The sequence below is a fragment of the Spinacia oleracea genome, chromosome 3 (genome assembly GCF_020520425.1).
Source record: "Spinacia oleracea cultivar Varoflay chromosome 3, BTI_SOV_V1, whole genome shotgun sequence".
NCBI classification, from domain to species: Eukaryota; Viridiplantae; Streptophyta; class Magnoliopsida; order Caryophyllales; family Amaranthaceae; genus Spinacia; species Spinacia oleracea.
Window position 1 is genome coordinate 156,029,414 of NC_079489.1, and position 9,869 is coordinate 156,039,282.

General features: G+C 34.0%; 1 protein-coding gene and 1 long non-coding RNA gene across 2 annotated transcripts; both read left to right on the plus strand.

The window, feature by feature from the left end:
* The first annotated feature begins 434 nt into the window (after positions 1 to 434).
* Positions 435 to 2,149, plus strand: LOC110777993 (LRR receptor-like serine/threonine-protein kinase SIK1). Its single transcript, XM_021982558.2, has one exon. The coding sequence runs from the start codon at positions 742 to 744 to the stop codon at positions 2,041 to 2,043; it is 1,302 nt and encodes a 433-aa protein (XP_021838250.1). The 5' UTR covers positions 435 to 741; the 3' UTR covers positions 2,044 to 2,149.
* Positions 2,150 to 5,889: 3,740 nt separating this feature from the next.
* LOC130470596 (uncharacterized) lies at positions 5,890 to 9,064 on the plus strand. The gene is made up of 5 exons (XR_008931292.1): positions 5,890 to 6,310; positions 6,788 to 6,828; positions 8,309 to 8,390; positions 8,483 to 8,611; positions 8,929 to 9,064. It is a non-coding gene; the product is annotated as an uncharacterized lncRNA (long non-coding RNA).
* Positions 9,065 to 9,869: the final 805 nt, after the last annotated feature.

Here is a 9,869-nt window from a genome sequence, read left to right on the forward strand (position 1 = left end):
TAGCCCACCATTGTTGCAATAATGACATCAGCAGCTACTAAAACATTGTAGCTATTTTGGGCAGGTAGCTCAAAAAATAAAAGGGGAAATATATGAATTAAATATTACAGGGAGCTACAAGAGATTGTAGCCCACCAATGTGAAAGTTTATAGCTTAAATTAATTGTAGATAGAAATATGATGTGGCAAACTTAGCTACATCACCTTGTAGCCCACCATTGGAGTTGCTCTTAGTGATGATTGATGCTGAACTTGGTAGGAAGAACCTCGTTTTCGATCCTCCGCAACAACAATTGAGAGGAGACTGAAACATATCCACCCAAAACTCGCCTCGAATCCAAATTAACTCTAAAAGTAAAGCATGTAATAACAAATGAAATAAACTCAACATTGCTCATGCGTTTAAGTTAGTTCAGTTCATCCAAATAAATTTCACATAAACAAATAAAACTTAGACTAAATTACACGTGTCATCACTCTACTTCATCTCCATTTGACACGTAAGCTCGTCCTTCCCATTCAGCAGGCATTCATTCATCTCTTCTTTCTCTCTCTCCAACGCCCTCTCTGACACACACCCGTGATGCTGTTCCAGTATTCAATCCCCACTTTTGTCTCCTTCCTTTTTCCACCACCATCATTATTCCCAAACTTTACCACCTCTTTCAATTTCTTCCTTCAATTTTCCGAATCCAAACACTAAATCTTCGATTAATTTAACAGTATACAGACAGAAATTAAATGGGTGATAATCATCCTGTTAATTTCATCTTCCTTCTTCTTCTTCTTCTTCTAATCATCATCTCAACCTTCTTCAACAATGGAGCTTCTACAACTTTCTGGGGAGACACTCTTGTTTTGAAGCAACTCAAACTCGGAATCGCCCCTGACTCACTGAGTCACGGCTCATGCGTCAGCTCCTGGGATTTCTCCTACGACCCTTGTGATACTCTCTTCTCTGATAAGTTCACTTGTGGCTTCACATGCGAAGAAGACGACGTCGTTTCACCTGGAAATATCTCCCGAGTTACTGAACTCGCTCTTGACCAGGTTGGCTACTCAGGTTCTCTCTCCTCCATTTCATGGAACCTCCCTCTTCTTCGCTCGCTTGACCTCACCGGAAACAACTTCTCCGGCACGATTCCGGCTTCATTCTCCAACCTCACTCGCCTAACCCGACTCACCCTCTCTCGTAACTCGCTCTCTGGTTTAATCCCTGACTCGCTGGGTCAACTCGCTTCTTTAGAGGTGCTTGCTCTGGATAATAACGCCCTCGTGGGTCCCATCCCGGGGAGTTTTTCTGGGTTGGTTAAATTAAATAGGTTGGAAATCCAGGGGAATAAACTCAGTGGCGAGTTCCCTGATCTGAGTCGACTCAGTTCATTGAGCTTCCTCGATTGCAGCCAGAATTCCATCTCCGGTGAAGTTCCGGCGAATTTACCGGCTTCCTTGGTCGAGATATCAATGAGGAGTAACAATCTAGTCGGAAGTTTACAAGAGGGTATTTTAGGTAATCTACCCTTTTTACAAGTCTTAGACCTGAGTTATAATCAACTCGGTGGGTCAGTCCCGGCGAGTTTCTTTACTCACCCGAGTCTCCAACAGATTTCTCTATCCAACAACAATCTCACTTCAATCGAGGTGCCGAGTGGACTCGGAACTGAGTCAATGTTAATAGCGGTTGACCTGAGTAATAACGGGCTTCACGGGCTTTTGCCGGGCTTCATGGGCCTGATGCCGAAGCTATCAGCTTTGGCGTTAGAGAACAACACGTTGGTGGGTATGATACCGACCCTATATGCATTCAAAGCGGTTTGGCCCGAACCCGGAATCGCCCCGTTTGAGAGGTTGTTATTGGGCGGGAATTTCTTGTTCGGGCCGATACCAGACCCGTTAATGAAGCTGGATCCCGATTCGACCCGTATTAGTTTGGTGGATAATTGTTTGTTGGTGTGCCCAAATACCTTATTCTTTTGTCAAGGGAGAGATCAGAAGTCTCTAGAAGAGTGTAGAAGCTACATTGGCCTTGTTGCCACTCCTTAAAAATTAGGGAATAGGGATAGCTAGTTTAAATTTTTAATTTTTTTTGGATGTTGTATCTTAAAACATATTTATGTGAGAATTTCATCCCAAAACTTATTCGAAAATACATGATAATGACCAACTTGACTAGAAAAACCATACAAAAATAAAACAAAATATAAAATTTTTGTTACAAATGACCTTTATAAGGTGCATATTGAGACCTTAAAATCAAATTTCGATTGTTGTCTAAGATATTTAGTCAAGTTTCAACATTGACTTGGTGTTTCTAGCATTGACTTGGGTTTTTCGATATTAACTTGATTTTCTCTGGTGTTTACCTCCACGTGCAAAGCATATGCCTCGATTTTCTCCCTTTTTCCTCCCCTACCACCATGTCCAACATCCCACCACCAGTACGCCACCCGCCGCTGCCAATATCCTTCTGCAGGCCACCCCATTCCCTACATCTTCTCAAAAATTGTAAACCTAGGTCGCTGCCTCCCAACGCCACCTTACAAAAAAAGAGGGGATTTTCTACATTGTACTTTACCTCTGTATTTCTTTGTTTTCTACATAGTAATCATGCATTTAAAATCTTTCACGTTATAACTATTTACTTGTAAAATATAGTGAATCTTATCCTTAATGTTAATCAAACGCTTCTAAAAACCGTTGCTTTTTAATTAAACTTAAGTTTTTCTATATTACTACGTAATCAACCTTATGTTTGTTGTCAATCCAACGTTAATGTAGAATAATCAACTTTATGTTTGTTGTCAACCTAACGTTAATGTAGAATAATCAACCTTAGATTTATTGTCAACCTAACGTTAACGAAACTTGTTAACATTGGGTTGGCGGCAAGGATAAAAATGATTAAATTTGAAACTACAAGGGTACAATGTGTAAAATTTAAAATGTCTGAGTACAACGTAGAAATCAATGAATTACAAATATACAATGTAGAAAAACCCAAAAGAAAGAGATGAATACACAAAAGGACATAAAAAAATTCATGTCTTCTTCCATGCACATCACACTCTCTCTCTCCTCCCTCCCCTAATTCTTCAAATCCTCCGACAATTCGGATTCGGCTTCAAACTTTTTTTTCTCAGATTCAGATCGAATTTTTTCCTTCGGACTCGGTTCGGAACTTCGGATTCAGATTTCTTGTCGATGTAGAGAAGATCTCCACCATTTCAAATCATCTTCTTTCAACCACTATTATCAGGAGGCAAATGACACGACCAACTTCAAGAATATTACGGCCATAATCAGTCAAATATCCTTTATTTGTTTGATTCTTGTAATTATGTTTTCTCCTCTACCATCCGAAAGGATCGAGTTTACCCTAGTCCTTTCAATCTTTCATAGTCTAGCTTTCTGTTCAAGAAAGAGAAGAAAAACCTCCAAATGGGCCATTGGTGTGTTAATGGGCCAACCAACTCTAATTTGGAAACCTCCAAATGGGCCATTGGTGTGTTAATGGGCCAACCAACTCTAATTTGGAAATACTCATGAATGAAATACTCACAAGGACAGAGAGGGAAATGTTCATTCTAATAAGTTTCTATCTCTTCCAAAGCTAGAAGCACTCCAACTTTGACAAAACTTACGTATTTTATTATTTTAACACCACTAGTAAAGAAAAGGCAGATGGCAATAAATGCCTTATCTATCTACTTATCTATTAAAACTCCAAGGCAATTAATGTCATCTCTGTATGTGTCGCGATGACTTGACAAGTGACATGGCTCCAAAAAAAATATTGATATTCATCCTTGAACTCATGACCTCTAGTATGTTTACACAAAGTTTTATCCATCACTCCAACAATCCAGCTTATTACTCTAAAACTATTAAAGTAAAAAAAGTCATTCTTATGAATGTATAAAACTTTAATGCCCAATTTATGTACTTGAATAACAATTTATGATAAAGAAAAAAGCTTTCTTCATTTTATTCATCTATTAATCAAATTATATATAGTATATTTTCTAAAATATTATTTAGATCAAACATAAAAACTAATAGAGAAGAGAATAGGAAAAAAAAATATTTCGTTTTCCTTTAGCAAATCAAACATAAAATCTAATAGGAGTAAAGTTTTACGCAATACTTCAAAATTTAGTCTATCGATTGTTGATTAACCAATTCTATTTTCAACTGCATATATAATGAACTTCATATTATTCTTTAAATGCATACAATAGAAATTTATAAGTGAAATTGAAATGAATAAAAAAAAACTTAAATTATATGCAACACTCAGGGTACCGTCCGTGCCACTAACTAGTTATTTTATAAAACAACACTAGTAAAGAAAAGGCATTTGGCAATTAAATGCCACTAAGGTGTTTTGACTTGATCGATCCTCTGGTCTGATTAAACTTTGACAGAGCTATAATAAGTACTCCGTACAATTTATTCTTCTATTCAATTTTTATTAATATGGACTTAACTACAAGATTCATCATAATCATCGATCTTTGTATTTGAACTTAATTCTACACAGAAAGCAATGAGAGTAACCGTTATTCAATTAATTAGCTTGTCCATGAAACACACAAACTCAACTAGCTTAAATCTCATCTCTGTAGTTGCTAATTTTATATTATTGACAGTGTTTCCTTTATAAAAAAATCAATTAACGTTATTAAGGCTCATTCGGTATCACCGCCAGTTTTCATTTTTTTGATTTTGTAAGTCTTAAGTATCATTTAGAGTGAATCCTGAAATGATTATATTGATAGTAATCCTGTTGATTTTGAAAACTGAAACAACAACAAACTAATAAACTGGAAACAGAAAATGATACTCCCTTCGTATTTTAAAAAGAAATACATTTTTCTTTAAACGATCGTATTTTAAAAAAAGATATACCTTCCTTTTTTGACATGTATTGGTCCCCACTTCCAATCTATTCTAATATTTAATAGCAGGGAGGTTGGAGAGCCACGTGACCCCCTCCTAAAATTTCAGAACTTTATTATATTTTTTTATAAAAAAAAAACTAAATAACAAAGACATAAACGATAAACGACAAATCAGAAGAAGTCATTCTCTCCTCCAACCTTCAACCGTCCCCTTCAACCTTCACATCTGAAACAACAAAAAAACCAAATTGCATCGATTCATCCCATCAATTATCTCCAAGCTTGAATCCTATATCAAATTATTAGTTTAATTTCAAAAAGAAAACCCAAGAAGCCTCATCTTTTGGTTGTATATGGGTGGGTTTTGCTGTTGAACTTTCCAATAAGAATCAGGTAACTTCCTTCCTCTTCTTTATGAAATTAATCGTGTTTTTAATAATGTTTTTGTCAAATTTTGTTTTAGTGATGAAAAGGTTGTTCTGGTCTCAATGACATAGAAATATCTAAAAACAAATGTTAAATCTCTGCCTACTTGGTCCTTCCGTCGGTGACACCGCGGCGGCGGCGGTCTTAGATGATGTTGGGGTTCAAAAGAATTAGTATAATTTCTGGGTGTGATTGATTTTCTGATTATTGGTTTAATTGATTTGTTGCCATTTAATTTTTAGCATGAAAAAAATTGATTGAAGGTGAAGAAAAATGGTGACGTTTCACTGTTTCAATATGGAAAATATTTGTCTCTAAATAACTGAAAAGGTTAACTACTAATCCAAATGTTCTAATAGAAATTGCGATTTATGCACAGTTTTTCATTTCAATTTTCCTATAATCTTTAGTATACCTTTCCCCCTTCCTTAATTGAATTTCAAGTCCCCCCTTCCCCAGAGGTTTGGAAAAAAAACTCTCCCGGGAACTTGAGGAAAATAGTTAAGTTTAAGATAATTTTAATGAGAACAGATTTGGGATTCGATCAATAGGACTTGTGAAATTTATGTTGTTCAAGAGGGTTTTACAGAATTTTATGGTCTAATGTCATGAGGAATTTTCTAATGTTTTGTATTTTGATGAACTTTTCAGATATACAAATCATTTTCCATGCTCAATTTGCAATTTTGGGTACATTTTTCTCTACGATTTGCATTATTATTTGTTCTATTACAAGAGAACATAGTAAACTTGACCATATTTTAATGGGGAAAGACATAGGGTTTGGACCAGACTTGTGACATTTTGGTTGCTTTAGATTTTTAGAAATTTTTTTATAGAAATTTTTTGTCTAATTTGCAGGGGAACTTTTAATCCTTTGTTTTAACTTTTTCAGGGTAGAAGTTGTAGATAAATTGCTTAGTGCATTTGCTTTATAAGGGACAATGATGTATCACATATCTTGGCAAAATAACGAGGACTACGTATGTAATTTTAATTATCAAAATTAAGCTTTGTACCATGTTTTGTATAATTCAGAGATGTTGTTATGCTTCTTCATGTTTTCATACCTCATACCTCATACATTATACATTATTTTATTATAGTTTGGTTTGTTGGGAGAGAATCGTGATAATCATGTTTGGTGTTCTAGAATGGTTTCATAGGCTATGGTTTAAAGAATCCAGAGGAGTGTACAGGGAAGTTTAAGCATTCAGATTAGTTTTTTTGTTGTTGTTTGATGGAGGAGTTTGTCCACTCTTCTATTATTTAATAACAGGGAAGTTCAAGAGAATTTGTTGTTGTTTGATGGAGGAATTTTCGATCGAAAGATATGTGTGTTGTAGGTTTTTTTTATATGCGAGACTCGAGTAACTTTAAATTGGTTATTTTGATGGGTTAGGATAGATTGAATCTCTATTTATTCATATTTTTTTCAATTTCTAATGGTTAATTTTCAGATTGGAAGTTTGGAGTTTCAGAAAGATATCAAGCCTTGAAGGTAGGATTGTCTCAATCGGGTTGTTAATTTTGCTGCTATTATTCTTACCTTTTATTTTATTGAATTCTTGAAGCTTTTAGGGATTATCGTATTCACATTGTATTGGTCCTGATTTGATATTTTTTTATTCTTCTTCGTCTTTAAAAGAGATTCATGATTGAAATCTTAAATTAAACCCTAGCTAGCTATAGGTTAGGTTAAGAGTTCTCATTAGCCGGATTAGTATGGATAATGTCTTTACTTAGTCTAAATGTGAGGGAAGTTGTTCTTTTGGTTGAATTAGCTTATGAACGTTCTAGGCGTTTTCCAAAACATGGTTGATCCACAATTAGGAACATACTTGGGGATGTATGAAAGATAAGCCCCTTCAACAAACTGAAGGAAGTGGGAGACTATATTCCTATTATTCAGATTGTTGAATACCAAAAGCCAAAACAGTGAGACACGTTTATACTTTCAAGTTTCGAGGAACCTTCACTATATGAGTTTGATGTCATAGGAGTCATCTTAACAACATTTTGAACCGGTATAGGTTTTCACCTTTGACCTATGAATTGTTCTGTTTATATTTAGTCTGTCGGATACTATAAATTGATTAATTATAATGAGTGATTTGTTGTTGTCTATTGAGCTTATTTTCTTATCAGTCAAAATACTTAAATCATAAGATTTTTAATTTTTGTCTGAGTGTATCTCAATATGGTGAATGAGATGTTGGCGTTTGTCAACTCAACCATATTAACAACTGGTTTATCAACTCCAAGCACAAGCAATAAAAGGTCATGCCATGATCTGATTAATTTCTGCAGAATGATAAAATCATATGACACTGCTCATCAGTGTATTGTTTACGCTCATAAAGTTTTTTAATCAGTTTTTCTTCTCTGTATGCAGATTTCTATTTCTCAAGTTCATTTATTTCACATTTCAGTTTGTAATGGTCTCTGTGTGTGTTTTCTCTTGTGGTTGAAGTGAAACTTGAGTCTGTTAGTATATTTGTTGGTTGGCTCCATGCTATGTGTTCCTAAAACTTAGCTATTGTTTTTAGCTTATGGCCTATCCTGCTTGCATAAGCATGTTATTTCTGTGTTTGTAAAGGTTTTGTTATTTCCCATTCACACTTTTTCTGTTCTGTTTAGAAATTTGAATACTTTATTCTTTAGACTTCTTGATACATTTGGTCCAATGATACTTGTGATGAATACATATGATGGTAGTTTAGTCTCATATGCAAAAGGTTAGCAGCTTGGTCAAGGTTGGACTTAATACCCTACTGTTTTACAAACTTTGCAAAGTTGGCACATCAAAATTGTTTATTTGAGTTTTAACACTCTGAGTGGTTTAGGAAATCTACTTCTGAAGTACAAGACATGTAAAGGAACTAGTGAAGAAGTCCTTAATGATTATGTTACTATATTAATAGTTTTTAACTATAAAAAATATATAATTGGTAACTAATACAAATATCTTTTTGGTACAGGAAACTACCAGTTGGGATCTTCAAGTGGAACAAAAATTTACAGGAACTTGAATATTGCAGAAGTCGGGTATTTCAAAAAGGCGTAAGAAAATATTAATACATACAAAGTGCTGCAAATTTGTTAAACCATATCATCATCATTATCATTAAAATTATTTTTTAATTACAATGTAGGGGAACTTATTCCTGAAGTTACACAATTTCAAATACCACAGTCAGAAAGCAAAAATGGAGATAATGAGCAAAAATAGCAAAAGCATAAAAGAACTCCAACAAATTTATTTGGAACAAGAAGATAACCAGGTAATTTTGAATTTATTCATTTTTAAAATCTCATTCCATGTCATATATAAGTTGTCACTCAAAGGGAAATTATTCGATATTTTAATATTGCACATGACTCTAAAACACTTTATGTAACCCAGAAATAAGATATGTAATAGTTAAAATTTTGCACAAATTAAACTATATTCGTTCCACAGGATATACAAATAACACACACTTGTAAGGCACAAATCGAAATGATTCGTGAGAGATTTTGGATGGAAATATGAATCATGTCGAGTTTGCAAGACAAAGCTTGATGTATGAAATGGAAAACTAATACCACTTTTTTGCAGATTAAAGGAAAAAGAATAAGAGTCATCAACGACATGGCAAAGGAATAGGCTCGTGGGTGTGGATGCAGGACATCAACACCACAAGGATAAAATATTTTTGTTTCTTATATATTAGGTGTTGTAAACACATTGGACGTATTACTTTTTAGATTGTAACTAATCTGTTTGATTTTATCTATTAGTTTGGGATAACTTCAAAACAATGTAATTCTAAAAATTTATTTATGTATTGTACAAAGGATTTAGCTTCCATGTAACTATTAGACATAATAAAGACTCCTGTAACTTATGCAAATTATTATTCAATCAAATGAAAAATTTCAAAACAAACCACTCACTTTTTATGAGTTATATTTTTATAATTTTCATCTCCCGCCTTCAAATACACCAACTTTTTTGTGATAAATTTAGTGTCACCTTTAGCAATTCAAATGCACTATTTAATATTTTTGGTTGTTCAAACTATAAAATAATAAGGAGTTCCGTGCATCGCACGGGCTTGAAACTAGTTATATTAATTTTTCTCTCTTTTTTGTGGTCTCACACTTGCTCACATCATCTTTTTACTATAATAAATAATTCACCAACTAACCCACTTTCATCTTATTTCAATAAATTCAACTCACTCTCTTAAAACTACGTGCCGGTCAAAATATGCCCCTTTTTAGAATACGGAGAAAGTAGTAATCAGTCATGTTGTGGTTTTTATATTTTGGTTTTTAGTTTTGTAAAAAACAGAAAACTGAGAAACAGAAAATGATATCGAACGGAAATATCCTATGATTTGTTTAAAACTAAAATAGTCCTTCAGAACTATTTTAAATCCTTTTATTGACCTGTAATTTCAAGTATTTTCAACGAATACCATCAAGTCATCAACCTCACTGATTACGACACATTGTTTATGCAAATTGCAAACCAAGTCGTAGTTTTCAACTAAG

Coding starts and splice junctions, on each gene's coding strand:
- LOC110777993 (XM_021982558.2), top strand. CDS start 742: ATGGGTGATAATCATCCTGTTAATTTCATCTTCCTTCTTCTTCTTCTT.